This window comes from Camelus ferus, chromosome 6 (genome assembly GCF_009834535.1).
Source record: "Camelus ferus isolate YT-003-E chromosome 6, BCGSAC_Cfer_1.0, whole genome shotgun sequence".
Taxonomy (NCBI): domain Eukaryota; kingdom Metazoa; phylum Chordata; class Mammalia; order Artiodactyla; family Camelidae; genus Camelus; species Camelus ferus.
The window spans coordinates 71,070,611-71,097,719 of record NC_045701.1 but is presented as its reverse complement, the minus strand read 5'-3'; the positions used below and the strand labels follow the sequence as shown (position 1 = coordinate 71,097,719).

At 39.9% G+C, this 27,109-nt stretch overlaps 1 protein-coding gene across 17 annotated transcripts in view; it reads right to left on the bottom strand.

Annotated features, from left to right (window-relative positions):
• TTLL5 (tubulin tyrosine ligase like 5) overlaps positions 1–27,109 on the bottom strand; it is a 254,847-nt gene that overhangs the window by 36,437 nt on the left and 191,301 nt on the right. For all 17 annotated transcript variants that reach the window (XM_032482399.1, XM_032482401.1, XM_032482408.1 and 14 more), the window contains 2 exons: positions 25,943–26,157; positions 6,769–6,851 (listed from right to left, as the gene is read on the bottom strand). In XM_032482399.1, the coding sequence (XP_032338290.1) occupies positions 6,769–6,851; positions 25,943–26,157 (298 nt within the window). The remainder of the gene's footprint in view (positions 1–6,768; positions 6,852–25,942; positions 26,158–27,109) is intronic.

The following is a 27,109-nucleotide window of genomic DNA, read 5'->3' as shown; positions in this document are numbered from 1 at the left end:
TTGATTCAGATTTTTTCCTGGTTCCTTGTACTACAAATCAGAGCTAGTCTTCCTACTGATGTCTGTTCTAAGAATGCCTGTGTTGGGTATGGTCTGCTAAAGTCAGTGCGGCCACAGCGGGAGGTGAGAACAAGCCTTGGCAGGAAGAAGTTGATTATACTATACTTGCAGGTCCCAGTGAGGGGGTCCCTGCACGCCATGCAGGGTCACAGGGGCAAACACCAGTGTGATCAGGAGACAGAAGACAGAAGTGAGGGGAAAGTCTAGGTCAGGGCCTTGTTTGGGGTTTCCTTGGGAAAGGCAAGGCAGGGCAGGGGAAACAGCTTAGGGACAGGCTAGTCTGAATAATTCTGGCAGGCTTTGGGCTATAGGGGCGGTCTCTAGTCGCCTGGTGTCTGGTCCTGGAGTGATTTAGGGTGAAGGAAGTTTTGGCTTGCCCTGTGAGACTTAGATAAGGAGGTGGTTGGGGATATAAACTTGGGATTGGCTGGTCTGTATGTGAAAGGCATGCTTGCAGGCAAGCTGTTATTATCTTTAGTAATTAGCTAGCCTGGCAGGGGCAGTCTCTCCCTGGGTTTGTAAGGCCCCTAAATGTCAAAGCCTCAAGAATATTGAAAATATAGTCAATACAGTTGACTCTGTAATGTATGGATGCCACATAGACAATACAGAATCAAGAAGACACAGAACCATGTATATACTTAAACATGGCACTTGTCTGGGGCCACGTATTAGGGGTCCTAAATAGTCTTTAGTCCCCAGTAACCTTCAGAACATCTCCCTCATTCTTTAATAAAGACAATGGATGATTTTTCAGTCTTTTATAACATGCTATGCAAACACACTTCAAATTCTCGAATCTAATCTGACTGCCTCTCTAAATCCATATCTGAAGAGGTTCTAGGACTGACACAGCTAGTGATAACATTCATTTGTGACTGTGGATAAAGGGACCTCTGCCCAAGCAGTGATTCTGTCTACACTGCATTTACAGCAAGAATAAAGAATGCATCCAGGTGATGGGTTGTGGACTCTGGGGTTCTGCCTTTTACTTTGTAAACTACCTAACTCCCCTGTACAAGGAGAGGCAGCCCACTGCCACCTGCCAACTGCCACTGTCTTCTGGGTCCACTTGGCATGTGATTTCACCACCTCAGTACAGCATCACCCATCCCTAGCTTAACTACGGCTCAGGCTCAGCGGGGCTGTGTTTGCAACAGGGATCGAAGTGTGGAGCGATGGGCTCTTTCCTGAGACTTCTTTGCTGATGATCCTATTTTGCCATGTAATGTTCTGGGTGGGTTGCAAGGGATACAAATGAAACAGGTTCGAGGAGAGTGATATTACAACGGCAGCAAGTCCAAGGCGCACAGTCCTGGAAACAGATGGACATTAGTACTTTTTGGCAGGATGCTGGTTTGGTTTGGAGCTTCATGTCATATTCATTCTTTTGGCTACCAGTCTCCTGAAGGAAATATTGACCCTCTCGCTTTAGTTTTCTATATTTTATTGGCTGTTCATCACTGGATAGGCTGCTTAGTATCAGAATTATAGGACCATTGGCTAAGTGTTACCAATAGAACTCTGATTGTTTTCAGTTTCTCTGGTACATTTTGGTAGATGACCAAGCCATGGATTTGGTGTTCCCTTCTCTCTTCTCATTCCTTTTTGGAAAGAGTTTAGATGGGCTGGGGAAAGATATTTGAAGCTTTCTGATCCAATGTAAATGAATCCTGTGGTGGGTAAATAATTTTCCTCCCTTCTTTGCTCTCCTGGGGTAGTCTGATGAATAATGCTTCTCAAATAAGTTTATAAATATTCCCCTAGAGGTAAGAAGAGTATTAAGCTCATAGCAGGTGTGCCGTTAATGCCTTAGTGTATAGTGTAGAGCAAAGAGGAAAGGAATCATCAAAACCTTGTGGTTTCATAGAATTTTCTGGAAAGTTTTGAAGGCCACAGCTGGGAACAAAATACTGGGGGCAGCACTGGTGAAGTGTGGGTACAGCCCCACAAGATCAAGCCAGGCCACTCCTTCAATATAGGAGCTACTTTTGGATGGGTAGTAGGATGGGGTTTATAGTCTGTTTTGCTGCCAACTACAGTATGTTTATCTTAAATAACTCAGAAAAAAGCATAATTAATCAATCTCACCAAAAAATTTTAAAAAAATTTTGTACCCTTCCTGTCTCCCATTATCTGAACGTCTAGTTCACAAACTACCCAACTGTAGTCCAAAAGCCTTCTTTAATCATAAATATCTTTAATAATAAATATTCATTCTCTTCATATGCTATTGCAATTTAACATTCAAGTCTCATGTTTCCCAATATATCCTGTTACATTTTACCTGTGATAACTCAATTATGGCTTTAGTTTCTTTCTTTCATTGGCCTCAATGTCCCCATACTTTTTATCAAAAGCCTCCATAACAGTAAGGAAATTTCTTACTGCCACAGTGCCACCTACTGGTAAGCCAATACAGAAGCAAGCTAGGGTAGCTTTGACTCACAGTTTTGGAGAGTCTTTCTGAGCTTTGGTTTTATAAAATGCCAATTTCCTTGTCATTTTGAGAAACTATCACTTCTCTTGATAACTATTAAGCCTCTTGCTGTGGCATAAAGTCAGCAAGTTATAATAAGAAAATATGCTCTTATTCTTACTGTTACCTTAAATTGGCCCTGACTTCACCGACTTTGATTTTCTCTGTCCTATAACAGTAGCAAGGGCTCCAGATTGTGTGGGCAAGGGTTTGGATCTGGCGAAAATAACTTGGGGAGCTTCCAAAGATCCTGAAAAATGTAAAAAAAGTCCCTACTTAACACTTTATTTGATCTTAGCTGAAAGGACAAGAGGTCAAATCTAAAACTAGGTTTTAGGGGATCACTGTTCTCCCAGATGCTGGCACCCCATTTCCTGCCAACATAAAATCCATGCTTTCACTCTTGCTTTCTAACAGGGTTAAGAGTGGGCAATCAACCCAAATTCTTATCCCTCTGGCTCTGCGGGGAGAGAACGTCTGGGGAGCAATAAAGGGTGTAAGACACTAGGGCAAGTATCTCAAGAGCTTTGTTTATTTTTATTATTAATCTATTATACTCCAAATCCACCCAGGATCTCCAACAACTATACCACGCATGTGAAAAGAATGAGAATCTGATAGTGAAAATAGGTCATTCTGCTGAGAGCTGCCAGGCAAATAATTTCACTTGAAAGTTAAAGTGATTTCTAGATCCTTAGGGTTTAAGCTCCACTGGATTTACTTTATATTAAAATAAGTTCCGTTCTCTTGATGTCTCACCGAGAGACAACGAAGTGGGCAGGCAGAGGCACACAGACATGCTACTGCCTCGTCCCAAGGCAAAGGGCCGAAAGCTACAGTGAATTTGACCAGGGTCCCAAATGACAAACACTCAACAAGGACATTGCTTCTCAATTCTTGTAAATGAAACCAAGAACTGGTGTTCAAAAGGTGGTATGGTCCCTTCCTCCAACAATAGACCAATAAGAGCTTAAAAAAGAAAAAAAGGTGAGGCAGGTTTGTGTGTAGAGGGCTGGGCTCCAGGGCAGGAAAAGCTTAGGTGGAAGCTGAGGGGCAGGGATGAGGGCAGCTGGTATGGCTTCAGCCCTACAACAATGGTAGTTTACACCATCGAATCAGCATGAGAGAAATGCCAGTTATCTAATCTGCTGCTCTCTGCTATTTTAGTTCACCATCGCCACTTTAGAACTCAAGAAGAACATCATGGTTATAAAGAAGGAAGGCCAGTGGCTTTGGCTTTGAGCCAAAGGCCCTCACTCCAGCTTCCTTCTCAAATTTCCCAATTTGCTGACTCTACACCTTCCCTTCTATAGCAAACACAGAATAGATAGCCTGAGGTAGGGAAGTCAAGGAAAAGTAATATTCATGGAGCATTCCAGGCACTCTGCTAAGCGCTTTCACATTCACTACCTCATTTAATGTTCATAATAAAAAGACTGTCACCAGACCACCATCAGCGGGAAAGGACTCTGAGTTGTTTTTCAACAGTGCCCCGGGATGAACCACTATCTCATTCAGACTGACGAACAAAGTCACACAGCTTTAAGGCCTGGTTGGCTAGACTTGGGGAAGGGTCAATGGGCCAGGAAACAGACTTTTGCTATATTCATGGACTCAATAATACCATGTTTAACTAACTGAGTTAACTGGACCAGACAGGGGCTAAATACCTTCCACAGTCAGTTTAGGGATTCCTACATAGGCAACACTTTCCAATTCTCAGAGCCATGTAAATTTTTTGATTTCTTATGGGGGTTGTTCTCCCTTCTTGTGGACTTAAGGAGAAATGTTTTTACTAGCAACCTAATCTTTTTATAGGACACCCTTCTGAACCCCTAGAATAACGCCATTAAATCTACATGCAAGACAGAAAAACAGATAATTTATAGTTGAAATACCGAAGTGCTAGGTAGTTATTTACCAGCTCTATAAAGAACTCTAACAGGGTTAGTTATTACTATACTGCCAAGGCAAAATGCTTATTGGGAAGTACGAAGAATGCCTGAGCTTAGCTACATCATGCTCAGCAGTATTTCTTTAAGAATCGGGAACACCAGGAAAGTCACAGAAGAGAAACAAATTCAAAGGACTTCCGAGGCCCAGAGGCATTTGGAGATAGAAGCAGTAAATAGCAGGCTACTAAACAAAGTGAGAAGAATAATGCACTTACTTAAGAAAGAAGCAGGGGGAAAAGGTAGATACTAGAAGCCAGGGAGACGTACAACTTCTCCTTGCTCTGTAGTTTTATACTGATACCAAATAAAGTACAAACTGTTACAAAAACTTCTAAGTAACGTCAATAGTCGGTAAATATTAATTCACGATCAAGATGCTGGAAGTCCAACTTCCGCAGCCAAAGTGCATGCAAAGAACTCAATTCTGTACTTAATTTATCAGTTAGACATGCAGATGAAATAGGCAGGTTTCCTGGGTCGCCAGAGCTTTGTAAACCTTTCCGGCCTCAGCAGATGTGAAGGGCTGCAGAGGCTCTAACAACTGTATCTCATGGGAACCCTGCCAACTGGTTCGCGATCCTCTGAGCCATCCACTTCTCAGTCTAAAAGCTCCAGGTGGAAATTTAACTTCCTTAAAAATAACTACCATGTTCTTTTTTGTTTTTGTTTTCTTGCTGGGGGTGGGGGTGAGGGGAAGAGGTTATATACCCATCAAATATTTCTTGAATTCAGGTGCAAAGATTTTAAGCAGAGAACAAAATCGTTACACTCTTACCACGTTACTACCTGACCTGCGTGTAGCTTTAGAGCCTTTCTTCACATACTGCCTCCCTTAATCCTCACGGTCAGCCTATGAGGTCCATTTAATTATCCTCATGATACAGTCAAACCAACCCGCCTTCTCAGCAATCCTGTAATTGTTTTAAGGAGTATTATGTCACACACACACCCCCTCCCACCACAGGACTCAGCTCTTCAATGGCTCCCTACTGCTCTCAGGACCAAATTCCCTCCAGGGCTCAGAAACCAGCCCTGCTACCTCTACCACCTCTTCTCTGGCCGGGCCCCGCTCATGCCCCCGTCCCCAGCCACAGCGACACGCGAGGGCTCCCCGAACACAGCATCTTTAACACCCCCCAGCTGGCCTTTGCACACATTGTTCCCTCTTTCTGGAACTCCTTCCATCCCATGCCTCCCCTCTCTGGGCTGACCTATCAACAGTCAAACCCCAGCTTAGATGTTTCTTCCTCCAGGAAGCCCTCCTGAGTCCCTAAAGAGCCTGGGCCAGGTTGCTTGGGTTCAAATACTGCTCCACCATTTTCTAGCTGAGAGGTTTTTAGATACATTTCATAATCTGTGCCTTTATTTCTTCAGCTGTAAAACGGGGAGCACAGTTGCTATTTTACATGTCTGTTTTGTGAACAAATGAGTGATGACGTGTAAAGCATTCAGAACCGAGCCTGACACGTAACAAACTCTCCACCAGTGCTGTCTACTGTTGTCCTGTGTGTCCCCAGCACTTGATGTTTTCCCCCACAGCAGGCTCCCTGCTGACCTCTCTCCCTGAGCTAAGTCCCCTGACAGCAGGGACCGCCCAGCTCACCCTGTATGTACCTCAGTGCCCAGCGTGTTACTTTTCTCCAGGAGGTGCTCAAAAATAAACATTTGTTGAATTGAATCCAAGTGATTTACTTTCAACTTTCTGATTAACTGATGAGTGTATTTTTATAAATTACTCAGAGGGAACGATCTGTGGACCAATGTCACCTGATTTATGCGTAGGTAGGTACCTACGTTGTGAGGCTTGAGGCCCTCAGCAACCACGTGGCAGAAGACATGACACTGGCCTAAGAGGATGCAGAGCAGAGACGACAGCTCCAGCTCTGCGTCCATGTACAATCGCCCACAGACCCCTTGACATTCTGAGCCCCTGCGTCCTCACGTGGAGAGGACAAGTTACACCTCCCAGAGTTGCGGTGAGGATGCAGTGAGAGACGCTACATGGGGTAAAACACCAATCAAATACAGGCATTTTCACTAAGTGCTGCAAACCTGTTAGCATTCTACCAGACTGGGAAACTTCATCCACCCAAACTAGTTCCGGAAAAGCCTTTAATCCTAAAATGTCGATGTCATTGGAAAGCAGAAAGTAACAAAACGCCCATTTGCCAACGTTCAGAAGCCTGGATGCTTCGTTCCCTGAGCTGGCGCTCTCTTCAGAGGCAAAAGAGAGACCGTGCAGGCCCAGCCCCTCCCGATGCCCCCGGCACTAACCTGTGGAGCTGGTGATGGGCACGAAGGCCGCAGAGTTCAGGCTGCTCTGTAGTCCATTCAGCTGCCCTTCTGCGGAGGACCCTCTGAAACACAAGCAGTCAGTTAGGTCTGGCCAGGCCCTCTGGTGGCTCTGGCTCTGGCTTTTGGTGTTGCCACTCACTCCCTTGCCTCTCTCAAGACTTCTTCCAAGTTCAAATGTCATCCGATCAGAAAGGAGCTCTATGACCAACACATCCCCTTCTTCTGAAATGTTACTTATTTTAAAATTTATTGTCTGTCTCCCTGCCTGGAATGTGGTTTCAAGAAAGCACGGGCTTTGATCACCACCGTGTCCCCAGTGCCTAGAACAGCACTTGGTACCTCATAGGCACTCAACAAATATTTGCTTCTTGAATGAATAAATTAAGCTCCTGGTATTGACTTGGATAAATCATAAGTAAAGACACTTTCAAAAAACCAAGTTTCATGTAGAACAGTGGTTCTCAACTAGGGGAGGGGGGAGGGACAGATCTCACCCCCTACCTCCCTCCATCCTCCCACAGGGGGCATTTGGTGACATTGAGACATTTGTGATTCTCACAATGGTGAGGTCTACTGGCATCCAGTGGACAGAGGTCAGGAATGGTGCTAAGCCTTTCCTACAGTGCCCTGCAAAGTGCCCCAGACAGAGAATATTCCAGCCCAAGATGTCAACAGTGTCAGGGCTGAGAAACTATTACACAGAGGCACCCCCCATGCCAACTTGGGCAGGAGACAGGACAGAGTACATGCGATTCTTTGGGCACAGGCTCCCCAGCCACATGTCCTAGACATTCTGTGACTAGCCTGAAGCCCTACAGACCCCGCCAGGTCCCCCTGTTACAGGGTCTTACATCTCAGTAACTCTTCCATTGAATTTACCAAAACTGTAATTCTAAGACTGTGTAAGTGGTTGCTTAACATCTGTCCTCCTTGCTAGAATGTCAGCTCCATGCTCAGATATGGCTTCAGTCTTATTCACTGCTGTATCTGTGGCTCCTAATTCTGCATTTTGCCCACATTAGGTATTTAATAAAATTTTTGAAGTAATCTGACACACTGCCCCATAAATACACTTCCTTGTTGGGCCCATCTCCTTGATTTTAGTTGACACGTAAAAGTTCTACCTGGGAGATTAAAGTTCTCACGTAGTCAGTTGTTTATTTGCTGATCAGCATCCAACCCGTTAGTACTCATCTGCCAACACTGTTTTCCCATTAATTTGCTCAAGCAAAAATTACTCATTAAGCATTCCCTGAGCTCAGTACTAGTGAGGAGGTAGACATTAGGCAAAAATGTAAGATATAAACTGTGTGATAAATTCTAAGGAGAAAAAGCACAAAGTGTTATTATGAGAGTGACACAGGGGACCTGACTTAGATAGTGAGCAGAGTGGTCAAAGTCTTTCTGAAGAAATCATATTTCAGCCAAGTCATGAAGTTAGGAGAAGCAGACATTAGCCAAGAGTAGGGAACAACAGAAAAGCTTTTCACAGAGGCGAAATGGCATATATAATGATTCTGAGGCAGAAAGGGGCTTAGACTGTCCTAGGAGCCTTTAAAGACCAGCAAAGTGTGTGTGTGGCGGGGGTGGGGAGGTGTGGGGCCATTTGGGGGGGAGGTGTCAAGCAGTGTTTGCCAAATGTCCTTGACAGGAATCGCCTGGGGTCACTTCTTAATTACACAATTTTCCAGGCCCTTCCCTTGGAGATTCTGATTCAGTTCTGAGATAGGGCTTGAAAACTTAGGCTTTTTAAAGCACCACCCAGGTGATTCGTATCACCAGAGAAATCAGGGAAACACTGACTGGTGGGTACAGAGGAAGGAGGTATGAGGAGCACTTGGGGAGTCCGGTAGAGGCTTAGGTGCCCAAGTGGTCCCCCCACTGCTGATGGAGACGAGCTACTTGAGAACACACCTTAGCAGTGGTGCAAGGACCACACTGTCTTCCAGCCCTTCCCCTCTAGCAAGCTGTGCTCTGGGCCCTACCCACCCCTTTCCACTTTTGTTTTGAGGATGGAGGAACCACAGAAGCAAAAACTAGAGAAAGGAGCAGAGGGCTGTTCCCTTTTCCCAAGCCTCAGCCTTGGAGAGCTACACCTGCAATGCTTATTTCAGCCCCTTATGGACTCAAAAAACCATTCAAAGCATCTGTAGGCTGATATTTGTTCTTCCAGGTCCAAGTGAAAAAGGGTAAGTTCTGGAGGGCCTAGGATAGGCTCTTTCCTTTATAGAAGTTAAAAACCCAAAGGCCATCCATTGGCTTGTATTAGGAGCCGCTGAGTTAAGAAAAGTCCTGTGGCTGGTCTCAGTTTCACAGGGGAAGCCCTCAGTGTTAGCAGTAAAAAGGGAAGCAGGCAGGCAAAATTTTGGAAGCAGTAGAAGACAAACAAAGACAGCGAACAGGGAGCTGCTCCAGGGATGAGAAGAGCCCCTGGGGGCTCAGAGCCAGTGACTTCTCTTTCTCCTCTCCTCCTCTCCTCCCTGGAACTCCTATCCCGCACTTCACCTTTACAGGCTTTCCTCACCCAGGAGCTCCTGACCCCATGTCCCCTTCGTACCCAGCTCCACTCACTCTTCCATCCTCCTTCCTCCATCAACTTCCATCACAGGCCTTGGGAACCACCGCTGATTCCGACTTTGAACATTTGAATGAGTCTACTGTTTTCTCCCACAAGGTCCCCTTTTCCCTGGTGGTAGAGAAATGTGTCCACAGCCATCCAAGGGGCAACTCAGAGTAAATTTTTCCATGGAAACACTGGTACACAAAATGGTTTGGGTTTATGCTATTACACTTTCGGCACATCGTGGGTAAATATGCTTTTGTTGTGATAACATCATTTCCTTGGGAAAATACATTCCAATTTCTGGACAACCCACTCCTAAATTACGAGAACTTTTAAAACACAGCTTGTCTAGAGCCTGCATGGTAAGTTGCACTTGCTGATCTGCTTCTGCAATGATTCTTGGCTGCTTTCCTGGGAGTAACTGTGTTTTAGGAAACATTTACATAGGACGGTGTGTGTATGTTCTCTTGGTTATCTCTAAGGAAGTTGCTGACTGAGCTTTAACAGCAAGGTAACAGGACCCACCCACCTCATAGGGCTGTTGAGGATTAAAAATGGTGGATGTAAAGCACATCCTAGTACAGTGTCTGGTATTATATTAAGGGCTAAATAAACATTAACTATGATGGGTATTGTTAATTTTACTTAGGAATATTGATAATCTTTGCATTCACTATATGCCTATCTACCTAAAGAAATATTAAAATGGATGACTCATTGACTGTTACTCAGTATGGATTATTAGTGCTAAACTGTAGAATGACCAAAAGATATTTAGAACCTGGATTTTAACAGCAATTTGCTTTTTTTTCAATTGAAGTATGGTTGATTTATAATGTTTCTGGTGCACAGCACAGCAATTATTATACATATATATTCTTTTTCATTACAGGTTACTATAAACCAATGAATATAGTTCCCTGTGCTATACAGTAGGACCTTGTTGTTTATCCATTTTATATACAGCAGTCTACATCTGCTAATCCCAAACTCCTGATTTATCCTTATCCCCTGCCTTCCCCCTTTGGTAACCGTAAGTTTGTTTTCTATGTCTGTGAGTCTGTTTCTGTTTTGTAAATAAGTTCATTTCTGTCTTTTTTTAAGATCCCACATATAAGTGATATATATTTGTCTGACTAACTTCACTTAGTATGATAATCTTCAGGTGCATCCATGTTGCTGCAAATAGCATTGTTTTATTCTGTTTTATGACTGAGTAGTATTCCAATATATATGTGTACTTACATATATGTACATATACCACAACTTCTTTATCCAATCATCTGTTGATGAACATTTAGGTTGCTTTCATGTTTTGGCTATTGTAAATAGTGCTGCTATGAACACTGGGGTGAATGTAGCTTTTTGAATTAAGAGTTTTCTCCAGATATATGCCCAGGACTGGAACTGCTGGATTATATGGTAACTCTATTTCCAGCTTTTTAAGGAATCTCCATACTGTTTTCCATAGTGGCTGCACCAAATTACATTCCCACCAAGAGTATAGAAGGGTTCCCTGGTCTCCATACCCCCCTCAGCATTTATTGTTTATGGACTTTTTAATGATGGCCATTTTGACCAGTGTGAGGTGATAGCTCATTGTAGTTTTGACTTGCATTTTTCTGATAATTAGTGATATTGAGCATCTTTTCAAGTGCCTATGGGCCATCTATACATCTTTGGAAAAATGTCTATTTAGGTCTTCTGCCCATTTGGTGGGGGGAGTAGGTAATTAGGTTTGCTATTTGTTTATTTATTTTTAAGTGAAAGTACTGGGGATTGAACCCAGGACCTTGTGCATGCTAAGCACGCACTCTACCACTGAGCTATACCCTCCCCTCCTTCTGCCCATTTTTTGATTGGGTGGTAGCAATTTGCTATTAAAGTCAAAATGTAATTAACTGGCAACCTACAAAGCAGAAATCAAAATTAGTCAAAATTACTCTTAAACTCTCTTTGGAAGAGAGGTCTCATTTGAGATCAACAAACTACCTCTTAACAAATCTAACACATATCATCTTTTTTTCTGCTAGCGTCAGAATGAATCACTATTTCTTCAACTGCACACCAAACAAAGTAGTTGGCTTATATAGAATATGAGTCTTCAAACATGAGAATAACACATACTACTGTGGGATGCTCTTCCTGTAAGAGGGGCTCGTGGGAAATGAGACTGACTGGAGGAACAATTAATCTCCCATCTTATCCTGGGTGGGATATCAAGTGGAATCAGCCACTACTGAAATTGTACTTTCTCTTTCCCTGAATGTGCAAAGTTAAACCTGTGTTGGGTGCAGCTCCATTACCTGCTGTTTTCTTTCTTTTTTTAAAAATTTTTTATTTATTTATTTTTTCTAATTTTAAATTGAAGTATAGTCAGTTTACAATGTTGTGTCAATTTCTGGTGTACAGCACAGTATTTCAGTCACATAGGAACATACATATATTCATTTTCATATTCTTTCTCACCATAGGTTACTATAGGATATTGAATATAGTTCCCTGTGCTGTCCAGTATAAACTTGTTGTCCTGCTGTTTTCTGATCACAGCACAAGTGGAATATGAAGAGGTGGCCAAAGATAAATTCAGAAAAAATGAGTTATAAAAGTATCAAGAGTTTTGTGGTGAGAAATACTGAAAAGATGGGACAAGAAAGGTGCAATTAATTTATATTATACAAAAGTTAGAGTTCAAACCAGTAAGAGTGCTGGATGTGACTATCTAATCCCACAGTGTCCCCTGATTGTTCTTCCTGGAAATGGTGCAAGTTCTAGAACGTGAAAAAGAGTCAGATGTAAGTCAAGGGCTGCGAGCTGGAGGCTTACTATAATCTCAGCTGTGGTAACGGCTTAGTTCAGACCCTTCTCTGCAGATGAACTGACTGTAATTATCAAAAGCTGCTGAAGGGCAGGCTTCCTGATTAACCGAGCCACTTAAAAATTGAAGCAAGATATGCGGCCATGTATAGCAGCAACAAAGAATTAGAAGAATTCCACTAACAGTGATGTCTCAAAAAAGGCAGGAACCTTCCTGGGACATGTTCATTGCTAGCACCTGAAGAGTTTCCTTAAGTATTAAATGCACACTTCCTAACTCAGAATTCAGTTCACTTGCTCCGTTCTTACCTACTCTTCTTGCTTATTCCATTTTCCTAAAGTCCAAGAAAGATTCTGATATGGGCATTAAGGGAAAAGAGCTCTTCCGGGCCTTTCAAAGAAGTTGTTCAACAAGACATTACAAACAAATAATACCTCACTAAGTGGAAATACTGCCTGCATTAATTATTTTGAAAGATTTCTTCTAGTGCAAGTCTCTACTTAGGGAATACCAGCTGATCAAATGGCTGGCTGGGAATCCCACTGGCATTAAGACCACACCATACAGCCGGCCTACATAATAACACACCTTCACCAGTCTAGGAGAGCTATAACGAGTAAAATTCCCATTATCCACTTTGCTGGTAAGGGTGATGTGCCTTTTCATGGATCTGTATTTCCTTCATTTGTGGTTTCCTCCCCACCCCCACCCCCATTATTTTCATCAGTGGAAACTTTCCTGAAAGTGATACTCTTCCTTTAAGATCTGTTTTGTTCATTGCTTCACAAGGCTGCCTGTGGTTTGGTGCTACACTGTTTCTCTTCGAGTTCTTTGCAAGGCTTTCCACATCTCCAACACAGAGGTACCAGTTTTCTATTTCAACAGTTTAGTAAAAGTTTGTCTTGGATCCATGCCACCACATCAGGGATGACCTTTCTGGAGACGGAAGGACCCACAAAAGGAAAATGCTCGAGATCTTACAGGAAAAGTAGAGCTAGAAATGCTGACCTCACCAGGACTGTGGCAAATAGCCATGGTGAAGGTCCTGGAAAGAAACTCTGTCAAACTTGATCATTTTTATAAAATCCTGGTGACAACCAACCATTTTCAATTCCCAAAGGGCAGAAGAAATCCCAAGATGCAAGTTAAGTTAACGAACTGAATTCCAAAAAAAAGACTGACTTTTCTTAGCAAACACTTACTTGCAGATTAAATATCTTACAATTTTCCTTACAACATACCCACATGCACAGAGGTGTATGTGTAATCCCGTCCAGGGATTATATATGCATTTCACAAATAGAAGCTAATATGCTAATCCTTAGCAAATAACAATGAGAACATTATTAATGTGGGTCTGGTTCCAAAACCAATTTACGAAACAGTGAAGTCACCTCTTGTGCAGCACTGGAGTATAGCACTAATTTTAAATACACCATACACTATCCAATCCACTATATTTATTGTTACATTCCTTTTTATTCCTAGTATTATTTATGTGGGCCTTTCCCTCCCTTTTAAAATGTATTAGTCTTTGAAGAGGTAAGCCTTTCTATTGTTTGTTGTCAATTTCATTCATTTCTTCACCAAGTATTTAATGAACACCTGTCATGTGCCAGACACTGAGGCACTGTTCTTTCAGGTTCTCCCATGTGTCAGGATGTTCTAGGGGATTTCTATATTTTTATTATATATTTTGATTGTTTATTAATTTACTCTGTTGTTCCCTTTACAGTGTTTCAAGTTAAATGATTAACTCACTGATTTTCAAATTTGTCGTCTTTGTATACATGTATTTAAGATTACAAGTTTAGAGTGCAATTTTGGCTATCCCACAAATTTGATGTATAGTATTTTCACAGCAGTTCACTTCTCAATGTTTTATGATTTTCATTATGATTACCTCTTTAACAAGTATTACATACTCTATTTTTTAAAATTTCCAAACACATGGGCCTTAAAAAACCATTATCTTCTTATTCTTTCTAATTTAAGTATATTTATTATAGTTATAAAGTATGAACTGTTTAATACTGATTTTTTGAAATGGGTGGAGCCTTCATTTGTGACACAGTATGTGCTGAATTTCTGTAAATATTCCATGTATACTTGAAAAGAGTGTTTTCTCCCTTTTGGGCCCAGGAGTCTATGCATGGCTATTAGTGTTTTTCTGACTATGAGTTGTGACTCGTAAGAGGGTTGTAAAATCAATTTAGGGGAAACAATCAGTATTTCAAAAAAATAGGAAATAGCATTTTGTGAAACTTTTACTTCATATACATATGTACAGATATTTTTACCTGATTGCATGCACAATGTATTTTTTAATTATGAGTGGTGGTCAAAAAGATTAAAAGGCACCTATCAAAGCAAACTGTTAATTCTGCATTTCAAATATTCAAAATCTTCAGAAATTTGAGTTAACTATCAATTACTCATAGAAGTTTATTTAAATAAACCACCCACTATGATTGATAATTTGCCAATTTTTCTTTATGATTTTGTGAGCTTTTGATTTATATCTTTTGAAGTTATGTTAAATGCATAAAAGTTTTTTTAATTCCTATCAGTGCTTTTTGATTAACTTGAATTTATCTATTGCCATACTAGTTTTCCTTCTAATTAGTATTGTATGGTTTACCTTTTTCTAATCTTTAACTTTTCTGTGAGATTTTACTTTGGGTATGTCTCTTTTAAGCAGCTTATAATTGAACATTTAAAAAAATAGAATTTGATGATCTATCTTTTAATAGAAGAGTGTAATCTGTTAATGTTTATTATGATTACTCATGTATTTTTTTATCTTAGTTTTTGTTTTCCATTTATCATCTTTTTCCTTTGCTTTTTTCCCCCCACATCTGGATTCATAAAGTTTCTACATTCTCTTCCTTTTCCCTCTGTTGGTTTGAAAGCTATAGGCTGAATATCAATTATTTAGCTGTTTTTTCCTAAGAAAGTGTAAAGCTATTCGGTATTTCTGTCTTGCCCTTGAACTTGACACAGATCTGTTATACATTCACTATCCACTGAATATTCTTGTCCCTGAATCCTACCTTTGTCATCTTAAACATGGTTCATCTTTTTAAAGATGATCAACAATTAATTATTCTTATGGTCACTAACATTTAAAGACATTTTATAAAATTTTTGCACTTCATTGTTTCATGCTATTCTGTGTTCACTTTTACTTTTGCTAGTTCTTTCAGTGAAGGTCATGGGTGGTATTCTCTTAGACTTTGACTGTCTCAAATTATTTTTATTTTTGCCTTCTCTCTTGAATGACAGTTTAGCTATATATAAAATTCTAGACTGAAAGTTACTTTACCTCAACACTTTAAAGCTATAAGCTCTTGTTTTCTGCCATTTGTTTCTGAAGAGAATACTGGTATTGTTTTTCTTTGTAGCTAAAATGAATTTTCCTTCAGGTAGTATGTGAGACTCCCCTTAATGCTTAATGGTCTGCACTTTTACTATGATGTGTCTAGAGGTGCATTTATTTTGGTACAAGGAATTTTTTTTTTAATCTAAGGACTCATATCTTTCTTCAATTCCAGAAAATTTTCAGTTATCACTTTTTAAAGAAGTGCTTATTCAGAGTGTCCTTCAGGTCTCTCTTCTGATACCCCTATCAGAGACACACATCATGTTCCACAGGCTACTCCTATTAGATACATGATCCAATTCTTCTGATCATTCAAAAAATATTGATTTCATCTGTAAGGAATTCATGCTTCAGGTGCTGATTCTCTTGGCAATCTTTCTTAGTATTAGATTTATTCGTGTGTTTTAGAATTTTGGTTTGCAGGCTCATTTTGCCTAGGAATCATTTTTCCCTTGTCTCTCTACTTGTTTACCCCTCCCTGTTTGAAGACTTTATAGTTGCCTCCACCCAGTCCCCCTGGCCCCAGTCCCGAACCAGTGGTATTTTGGTGCCTCTGCCTCAGTGATATTTAGAAATCCAGGTGAGTTCTGAGACATGAACAGTTGCAAGGGTGTCTCATTATCTTTCTAACTCTGTAGGCCCATGGTCCATATAAAGATGCAGCCTCAGCCAGTGGTCCATGTCAGTTTTATCAGTCTCCCATCAGGAGAGCCTACTGCTTTCTTTGCATTCTTTAGCTCAGGATTTTTCAACCTTGGTACTACTGACATCTTGGACTGGATAATTCTTTGCTGTGGGGAACTGTCCATGCCCTGCAGGATGTTTAGCAGCATCCCTAGACTCCACTTGTTAGATGCCAATAGCAACACCCCTCCCCCACCCAGTTATGACAAACATGACTCCAGACATTGCCAAATGTTCTCTGGGGGACAACATCATTTGCAGTTGAAAAATCACTGTTTTATTTTCTATTAATGAATCTGGCCTCACCTCTCCTCTTGAGTAGGGCACTTTTAGGCCCCAATATACCCTAGGAGCTGAGCTCCAGGCTACTACCTGCTTCCACAGCAGAGTTCAGAGAGCTTGTTGCTTCAGCCTTATTCACCAATTGTCACTTATTTCTGTACATTATGGGGCCAGGGAGATGTTTCTCATATTTCTTTTTTCATCTTTAAGCTTTATCTGTCATTGCTGTGTGTTTGAAGGAGAGGGGGAATATTAAGTGTGAACTTAAGGAGTCACCTTGACTGGAGATCAGCAGGTCCCTTTCATTTTATTTGAAACTAAGCCTTTGCCTTCAATAGTCATTAGAGTTATTAAGGTTCAGGAAATCAGAATGTGTCTGAATTTCCATTGCCTTGCTAGCCAGAGCCAAATCACACTTAGAAATATCAGTTTACTAACAACAAAAATATAATTTCTTTTAGTAGGAACAGCAGCAGCAGCACAAATTACTATATCAACCAGCATGCAATGGACACTTAATTGATGTATGCCAGGGAAACACAATCTCATTTAATCCTAAGAACAGCTCCATGATATAGGTAATATTTTACAGAGAAATAAAACAGAGGCTTAGATGCATCCTTAAATAACAGTCAATTAAGTGAAGGAGCCAGGATTCAAATCTAATTTGAAATTCTAGGCTGTCAGCAATTGTGCTCCACTGCTTACCATGCACTTCTCCACATGGTGTAAATAATTAATGATGAGATAATTGTTATTCAGTGACCCCTGATGCATTCACTTTGATGTCTCACCATTTCCATCTTCACACCATCTCCTCCACTACCATTTCCTGAGAATTTATGATGAATATAAGCTATGGCGGGGGCTGAGCACTGAATGTAGCTCTCCTCTCTCAAAAACAAACTCTATGAAAATAGGCCTCATGTCTGCCTTGTCCACTGGGTGTTATCACCAACATCTGGAGCAATGCATAGCAGCAGACATTCAACATATATGTCATAAAAGGATGAAGACATGTAACTTCAAGGATGAAAGTATCTGTCCTTAATAGACTTCTGGAAAGCAGAACACTTATGAAAAGGAAAAATACGACAAGGAGGTAGATGGCAAAGTCAGCTGAGGAGTTGAGACTGGGACAGTTAGTAAAGATGCATCAGCATGATAAATTAAAACCTTGATCTTGAATAAAAGGCAGGACTTAGATTCATGATGGCTAAGGGCACTCCGAGCAGGGGGCATGACATGAGCAGGTAGGAACAATGAACGGAACCATGAGTGTGAGGCAGAGTGGAGACAGGTTGGAGGACACACTGCAGGAGGCTTTAATGCCCAGAGTAAAGACTCTTGACCTTATCTCACAGGCACTTGGAAGCCTCCAAAGATTTCAGAAAATAGGTTCAAAGAACTACTTTAGAGAGATATTTTAAACTTGCTTCCTAGGCCTACTCATGTACCCTATTCTTTAAGAACCAATTTAGATAGTTTAAATACTTGTTCTACTTGAGCTTTCTTTTTATCCAAGATTCAATTTTGATAGTTCATAGTTTTCAAGATATTATCTTTCATCCAGTTTTAAAAATTTAGTCACATACAATTATGTGTAGTGTTCTCATAATTTTTCAATTGTCTCATATCTATTTTTTTTTAAAAATTGCAGCATAGTCAGTTTATAATGTGTTAACTTCTGGTGTACACCATAGTGACTCATTTATACATATATATATTCCGTTTCATATTCTTTTTCATTATAGGCTATTACAAGGTATTAAATATAGTTTACTGTGCTATACAGTAGGACCTTCTTGTTTCTCTATTTTACGTATAGTAGTTAGTATCTGCAAATCCCAAACTCCCAATTTATCCCTCCCCCACCCCATTCCCCCAAGTAACCATAATTTTGTTTTCTATGTCTGTGAGTCTGTCTCTGTTTTGTAAGTAAGTTCATTTGTGTCTTTTTTTTTTTTTTAAGATTCCACATATAAGTGATATGATATTCCCTTTCTGGCTTACTCTATATCTACTTTAAAGTGTTTTTCTTATTTTCAATTCTCTTATTTTTCTGGCAGAGCTGTGTTTATTTTCTCCTTTCCTGTCCCCTAACCCCAAACTAAATAAGATTCTGAACTTAACTAATTTTACACTGCTTGCTTTTCAGTTTATATTGCTTTCTTCTTAATTTCCTTTGATCTGTTTTTCTTAGCTTTGTTTTACTGACCCTTTTCTAATTTCTACAGATGGAAGCTTACTTCAGGTATGACAAATATGTGGTGTGCATAGTCAGTACTCTCAACATCTTCCGTGTCGGTGGTAGACATTACTAATCTATCATAGCTCTCTTCCTTGCTGAGCTCAGAGAAGTCTTCATAATTCTTTCCAACATGACACTCTAGGTACTCAGCTAAAGCCAGTATATTGGTTGAAACTAATTTGCCATTTGTACCTTGGTTAATTTCAATCCTTCCATATTTTTCCTATAAAAATAACTGAGCTTATGAATTTACCTTTGAGTATACCTTTGCCTACATTTCAAATATCTTTTGAGATATACTTTTTTCAGTAAAAAAAATTTCAGCTTTACTGAGGTATAACTGACATATAAAGTTATAAGATATTTAAAGTGTACATTGTGGTGATTCAACATACGTATATATTGTAAAAGGATTCCCCCTTTCTAGTTATTTAATATATCTATCACCTCATGGATTTATCTTTTTCTTTCTTCTTTTTTTTGAGTGATAACATTTAATTTCTACTCTTTTAGCAAATTTCAGTTATAATACAGTGTTATCAACTATAGTCACCATATTTTACATTAGATCCTCAGACGTTATTAACTTATAGTAAAACTCTGTACCCTTTTACCAACTTCTCATTTCCCTCATTCCAGCCCCTGGCAACAACTTTCCCACTGTTTCTATGCAGTTGTTGTTATTGTTTTAAATTTCATATGTAAGTATATATATGAAACCTGCATATATAATGGTGCAGTATTTGTCTTTCTCTGTCTGGCTTATTTCACTTGGCATAATGCTCTCGAGGTCCATCCATATTGTTACAAGTGGCAGAATTTCCTTCTTTTTCATGGCTGAATAATAGTCCATTGTATATAAATGTCACATCTCCTTTAACTATCCATCCATTGAGGGACATGTAGGTTGTTTCCATGTCTTGGCTATCATGAATAATGCAATTAATATGGGAATGCAGATATCTTTTCAATATCCTGTTTTCATTTCCTTTGGATATATACCCAAGAGTGGGATTGCTGGGTCATATGGTAGTTCTATCTTTAATTTTTTGAGGAAGCTCCATACTGTTTTCTATAGAGGCCATGCCAATTTACATTCCTATCAACAGTGCATAAGGGTTTATTTTCTCCACATCCTTGCCAATACTTGTTATCTCTTGTCTTTTTGATGACAGCCATTCTAACAGGTATGAGGTGATACCTCCTTGTGGTTTTAATTTACATCCCCCTGATGATTAGTGATGTTAAACACCTTTTTCACGTATCTGTTGGCCATTTGTATGCCATCTTTGGAAAAATGTCTATTCATTTCCTCTGAGCATTTTTAATCACATTTTTTGTTGTTGTTGTTGCTATTGAGTTGCATGAGTTCTTTATATATTTTGGGTATTAACCTCTCATCAGATATGTGATTTGAAAATATTTTCTCCCATTTGGTAGGCTGTCTTTTCATTTTGATGATGGTTTTCTTTGCTGTGCAGAAATCTTTAAGTTTGATGTACTCCCAATTGTTTATTTTTGCTTTTATTGCCTATGTTTTTGGTATCAAATCCAAAAAATCACTGCCAAGACCAATGACAAGGCTATTATTGCCTATGTTTCTTTTAGGAGTTTTATGGTTTCCGTTCTTACATTTAAGTCTTTAATTCATTTTAAGTTAATTTCTGTGTATGGTGTAATATAGTAGTTCAGTTCCATTCTTTTTCACGTGGCTGTCCAATTTTCCCAACACCATTTATTGAAGAGTCTGTCCTTTCCTCCTTGTATATTCTTGGCTCCTTTGTCATGAATTAACTGACCACATATGTGTGGGTTTACTTCTGGGGTCTCTATTCTGTTCCATTGATCTATGTGTCTGTTTTTGTGATAATACCATACTGTTTTGATTATTATACTTTGTAATAAAGTTTGAAATAAGGACGCATGATGCCTCTAAGCTTTCTCAAGATTGTTTTGGTTATTCAGGACCTTCTGGACCTTCTGTGTTTCCATACAAATTTTAGGATTGTTTGTTCTATTTCTGTAAAAATGCCATTGGAATTGTGACAGGGATTGCACTGAATCTATAGATTGCTTTGGGTAGTATGGACATTTTAACAGTATTAATTCTTGCAAACCATGAGCACAGAATATCCTTCCATTTATTTGTGTCTTCTTCAATTTCTTTCATCAGTGTCTTATAGCTTTCAGCATACAAGTATTTCATCCCCTAAGTTATATTTATTCTCCAATGTCCTCTATATGACAGTGACACTAATCCTACTTCCTTTTGAGTATTTCACTGGCCATTTAAGTGGCAAAATTGGTGCAGAAAGGCAAGGAAATGAGTTCCTAAGTGCTGACATTGCATTTTTCCAAAGGCAGTATTTTAGGATTATTAATCTGCCATTCATTGTACCAAATAGATTTGAATGGATTGGTGGGGGGCTTTGAAATCAGTGGTCTATTGGAAGAGAATAGGGTTAGCACAGTAGGTAATATGAATTCTGGCTTTGGTTCTGCCACTGTTCATCTGTGTACCTTACTACACTGAAAGCCCTGCACTATGCCTCCATCCAGGCCTTTCTCTTCCAGCACTAAAAGTCTATGATTATATATTTTGGAACTGCATAATTCAGAAATCCTATATTTAAGGATGGATGTGCTACAAATTTGATTATATTTCTTGAAATTACACAAAATAAAAGGCTGAAAGGCTGATAGAAGATGGTTAACCTACAATATTAGATCTTCAGTGCTCAGATCGAGAACCTACTTTTGGACCATTAGAAATCCTGATCACTTTGCTTCATGTTAATGACTCATATGTCAAAAAGATACAGTAGACTTTTTTCCCTGATCCTTATTTTTATATTTTTCTTGACATTAATCTCTGAGCATCTTCATCATATCACTGACATCACCAAATGTTCAAGTCACATTAATTGGTGTTTGGTTTAACATACTCTTGGGCTCTTGATTGCTTTCCTCTCCCCCAATCCCTAACAGCCGTCAGCAAACACCACTGTCCTGGGTGCTGACACAGAACAGCAGTTGCATTCAATTTCCACGGAGGTCACCCTGATGCAAAATATCCTAAAACCTGGGCAAGGAATGATAATCCCAGCTATTTAAAGAAAAGCCCTTTAGTTAAGTCTGGTGTTTCTTACACAGTTTTCTTTCTGCAGAGAAATCCCAAGGTAAACAGCTTTGACCCTGCCCTTCCAAATTCATCCCCAGTCGATGAGTTTAAGCCCATGTCTCTGGCAAACTTGAATCTTCTCAGGTTTCTTTCTCCATATTTCCTGGAGAGTGTGATTCTGGCTCTGAAAAAAGAGGTCTTCTACAAGGAAGAGACAGTTCACATGCATGCAGTTGTTCCTAGGCCATCATCCTTATTAGCTCAGCTGACTGTTGGAAGAAATGCCACAAATAGTTTTGAAAGGAGGCTCTGAAGTGGGCTCTAAATTATGAAGTGTTGCAAGCCTTCAAGAGGAAAATCAAGAAAGGGTATTGGCACTATGGAAAAGGTAATAAAAAAATTCTAAGTCATTCTCTTCACAGAATTGACAAATGATATTTAACGAAAGGAAATACACGTATATGAATTTGGGAACTATAACAAAGCACTGCTGGACCAAGAAGGGATGAAGAAAGTGGCTGTAAAGCATCAGGATTAAAAAACAAACGTGCTCATAAAAAAGCTTTTAACAGAATAGACTGAAAACAAGTTATTTTGGTTAATTATTCAGTGGGGACAGTGGTTTTTGTTCTACAGATGGGAAATTGAAACCTTTAGAGGGAAAGCAACTTGACTATTATCATAAAGAAACAGGACCCCACTGTTCTGATTCTCAACTCCCTCTGCACCAAAATCCAAACGACATTCCATCTTTTATGTTCTATTGTTCTCTAAATTCAACTCTCTAGGATGTGGAAACTTTGATGCTCTTGGAAATTGCTTCTATATTTGTCCAGTGCCAACTTCTGTGCTAGGAGAAGTTTGAAGTTCAACCCAAAAACACAGGGCTTGGCACAGTCAAAAGCTCATTACAACTTCTCATTAGTTGTGTCTCTTGGGACAACTATGGCATTCCTGAGTGTGACTCAGTATGATCAGTCATAACTGAGGGTTCCTGATTAATCTGGACTGAGCCAGAATAAAGCCACAACAAGCTCCAAGCAAATGAAGCAACACATCTTCTAAGAAGAAAGCAAAAAATTACATGAAAATTTCTTGAAATGCCATCTTAGCATTAACCAGGCACTGTATTTGTACTTGACATTAATTAATTTATTTATCTTAGTAATCCCACGAGGTATTATCATTATCCCTATTTTAAATAGGAAACTGAGTCACACAGATGTTAAGTAACTTGCTATGCAGGCTAGGAACAAGAATTACTTTAGAATGATAAAAATAGTGTATCAACTGATACTTGGGATCCTGATTTCATGAGCCATGAAAGGTTTCTCTATATTAAAAATAACTTCATTAATCCAAATAAAGTATGGAGTTGAGTTTACAGTAATGTACCAACAGCAGTCCTTAGTGTGGCACATTCTTCACATGTACCATGGCCGTATAAGCTGTTAGCAATGGGGAAACTCGGTGTGCTTACCTTTATGTGTACTATCTTTACAACTTTTCTGTAAATCCGAAATAATTCTAAATAAAAAGATTATTTTAAAAAATTTATCTGGGTACTTCCCAGAGGGAGCTTTGCATTGAGTTGGTTCAGATGAAAACAATGCTATTCTTTTTCCTAAAAGTTAGAAGAATATTGAAAACAGTGGGGCTCTCACGACACTGTACATTGTACATGTAAGGGAGAGAATGTTAAGGTCTCCATTAGTGCTAACTTATTTAGCTTCAGAGACTTGTGCTAGAGTTTTAAAGGCAAATTGGAAACTATTTCCTGGAACAACGCCTCACAGCATGCCTTTTGATACTTGGATTATATTTCTTAAATTCTGAAGAAATCTTGCTTTTTTTCCCCCCTTTTTATGCATTTTTGGTGCTGAGCTGTTTCCGGTTTTCCCACACTCCTGCCTGTCAGAAAGAAGAAACCACAAAAATGCAGCAAAGCAAAGTCTGTCCATGGAGCTGCGATTCTATCTCAGAGGGCTGAAGAGCTCGGCTGCCAGCAGTGAGTTCAGGGCAGTGAGCGGTCTCTTCAAATGTCCAGCCCTGCTGCCTGCTGATGGAGCCCCCCTCTCCACCAGCAGACCAGCTAGGCACAGGGGCCACCACGGGCCACTTCAGGGTGTTGGCAATAATCGGAGAATCCACAAACGAGGAGCCCACCGGCAAGTTTGACATTCATAACCGACTCCCTGATTTCCCTACTTAGCTTCTCAAATCTGGGAAGCAGAGTGTGGTTTTGGAATGCTTACCACGGTTACTAAGGCTTATTGAGTTCTTACGTGTGCTAGGTCTTGTTCTATGTACTATACATGTATCAGCTCTGCCAATATTTATCAGCTGTCCTATGAAGCAGATACTCTTTATTATCCCCACTTCACAAATAAGAAAATTGAAGCCAAGACTTTAAGTAATCTGTAACTTGTCAACGATCTGGAGTCAGTACAGTGTGGAGGGGGAATGTGATACAGGCAGCCTGGCTCTGAGGGCTGTGTCTTTAAGGCTTCTAGGGTGAGGGGACATACAGTTTCCTTCTTATTTTTTTTTAATTAAAAAAAATTTTTTTTAGAATATGAAAACAAATATATCTATGTATATGCATGACTGAGACATTATGCTGTACACTAGAAATTGACATATTATAACTGACTGTACTTCAACTTATAAATAAGTAAATAAATATGTAAATAAATAAGTAAATAAATAAATAAATAAAGGAGATACTAAAGATTGAACCCAGGACAGCTTCCTTCTTATTGTGCTATTAGCCTTCATCCATGAACTACAGCCTTCCTATTGCCCTTCCCTACTGCTCCAGAGAACTCTATTAAAGTCATTATAATGCCAATTATTCCTAGAACAGTGCTTGGCATTTAGTAGGCACTGAATAAATATCTGCTGGATAAATGAATAATGACAGCCATATAATTAAAACAACCACAAGCGGTTGTTTTCAACCCAAATCCAGAATTTGATTCACTATCCAAGGGGGAAAAAAACCAGTAACTGCTTTTTCTATGTCCTAGGATTACTTCTTACAACTAAAATTGATTTTGTGAAGGACAAGTGAATGAGGAGCCTTAATGAGAGCAAAGAAATACACAAATCTCCTCCAGGTGTTTATCCATTGGGGAATGCCTGCCTCATCCAGACATCTTTGAAAAATCTCCCAATTTTAAATAGAGAAGGGCTGCTAGAACCAACACTCTTTGTCAGTCTATTTCTGGTTTACTAGTGAAAAATGGCTGGAGATAGAGCAAAGGATGTGACCTAAAAAAATGTGATTCATGAACAGAAATGTCTTTTTTGAGGTGAAAGAGGTAGACAACAGGTACTAGAAACATTGTTTCTAAGAATCTGAAAAAAAAAATGTATGTATGTACACATATAACTGAATTGCTTTACTGCACACCCGAAACTAACATTGTAAACCAACTACACTTCAATAAAAAATTTACAAAAAAGCCAAAGCATTGTTCCTACACAGAGCCAGCTGACTAATGTCAATGAAGTGAATCCCTCCTATGACATCCCAATCTTTTGTCTTCCCTTTCAAATAACTAAAAGTGAACAAACAAGAGTGAGGGTGAGGGAAACGTGTTGAACTTTATATGGAAAAGATCTAACTGTAGAATGACTGAAAGAAGAATACATCCAGGAGGAAGTTTTCATTTCCTCCCTCCAAGCCCACAGTCAGCACTGTCACCTGGTGCACTGTCCAACTGCGGCTCCCGGTAGAGGCCAGAAGAGTTGGTGAGCAGTGACCTGAACCCTGCCAGTGGCAGCTCTCAACACAACCCCACGGCACAGTGCCTGCCCCTCCCACAGGGTAGAGCCTAGAGATCAACCACGTTTTAATGGCTCCCCGGGTGGTTCTAATTTGTAGCCAGGGCTGAGAACCAGAGTTAGCCTTCATTCCCCATCAGGCGTTCCTTGTTTTCAACATTTCAGGAAAAATTGTCTAGAGCCTCCATAAACAAAGAGCACTGTTAAAACAGAATTGTGAAGAAGCTCAGAAGAAACGGAACAGAAGATTACTGGAAACTTACTTGGAAGCCCTCTGGGATGTTGCCTTTCTGAGGACTTGTTTGTGATTAGATGGAGGTTTGGGGACTAGGGAGGAGGAAGAACTTGGAGGTGGTACCACTTTTTGTGGCAGAGTTGGCTTCTGGCCACTAGCTGTGGCACTTGAAATTCCGCAAGCTGCACCATTATTTATTGTCCACATACTGGAGTTAGGTAGTGTCTGGCTGCCAAAGATCGCCTATGAGAAAAAGAGAAAAAATGATCGATGAAGACGACCTTCACAAACTAAGTGAATAACTGATTTGTAATCCTGAAGTGGGACAAAAGGAAAAGGGAAAGTGTTAAAATTAAGTAATTTGTAATGAAAAACTCCAGTAATGCCAGGGCAGGTCTAGATTGAGAGACAGGAAATACCTTGATGCCGAGAGTTGAGATGGTCTTATTGAAAGTACCCTGGGCTAGGAATCAGAGCAGCTGGGCACCATGTATTGGTCCATACGTGAGAATTAGAAAAGCATTTGGTCTTTCTCAGTCTTACTATCCCTTCATTGTTAAATTCAACAAGTATTTAATGAGTGTCTCCTGTTGGGTGTCAAGTACTAGAAATATAGCACAGAACAAAAGTGACTTGAAGCCTACTCAATCCGAGCTCACTCACAGAACTCTGGACTCCTCTAAAAGGTTTGCACTTTGGAGGCAAGGGACGGAGCAGTGTGGCTGGGGCGCAGTGAGCAAACAGAAACTGAGGAGAGAGGAGGCTGGAACAGAGCCCAGGGGCCAACCTGGAGGGCTACTGTAGAATGCTGGTGTAGTAACACCTTGATGACCTAAAGATTAACACAAGACTTTACATTTGCGAACACTTTCAAAGTAAAATTACTACAATAAATACTAGTTTCTATACATGCATACAAGATCAAAACAAGGGTATTTTTGCTCAGAGGGTAAGCCTAGATATACTAAATAAAGACCTAAAAACTGCCATCTAAATATCACAAACACCAACATGTATCAGTTGTAAGGATGTATGTGAATGTATACTTCCTCAGGGAGAGGCTTAAAAAAAGCTCTTACAACTTATTTACTTCATTAGAGACAGGTTTTTTTGTGTGTCACAAGTTTTGTTACTGATTCTTCAATCCTGTTAACACTGCTTTCAATATGCATGCATCACAAAAGCTTTAAATGTA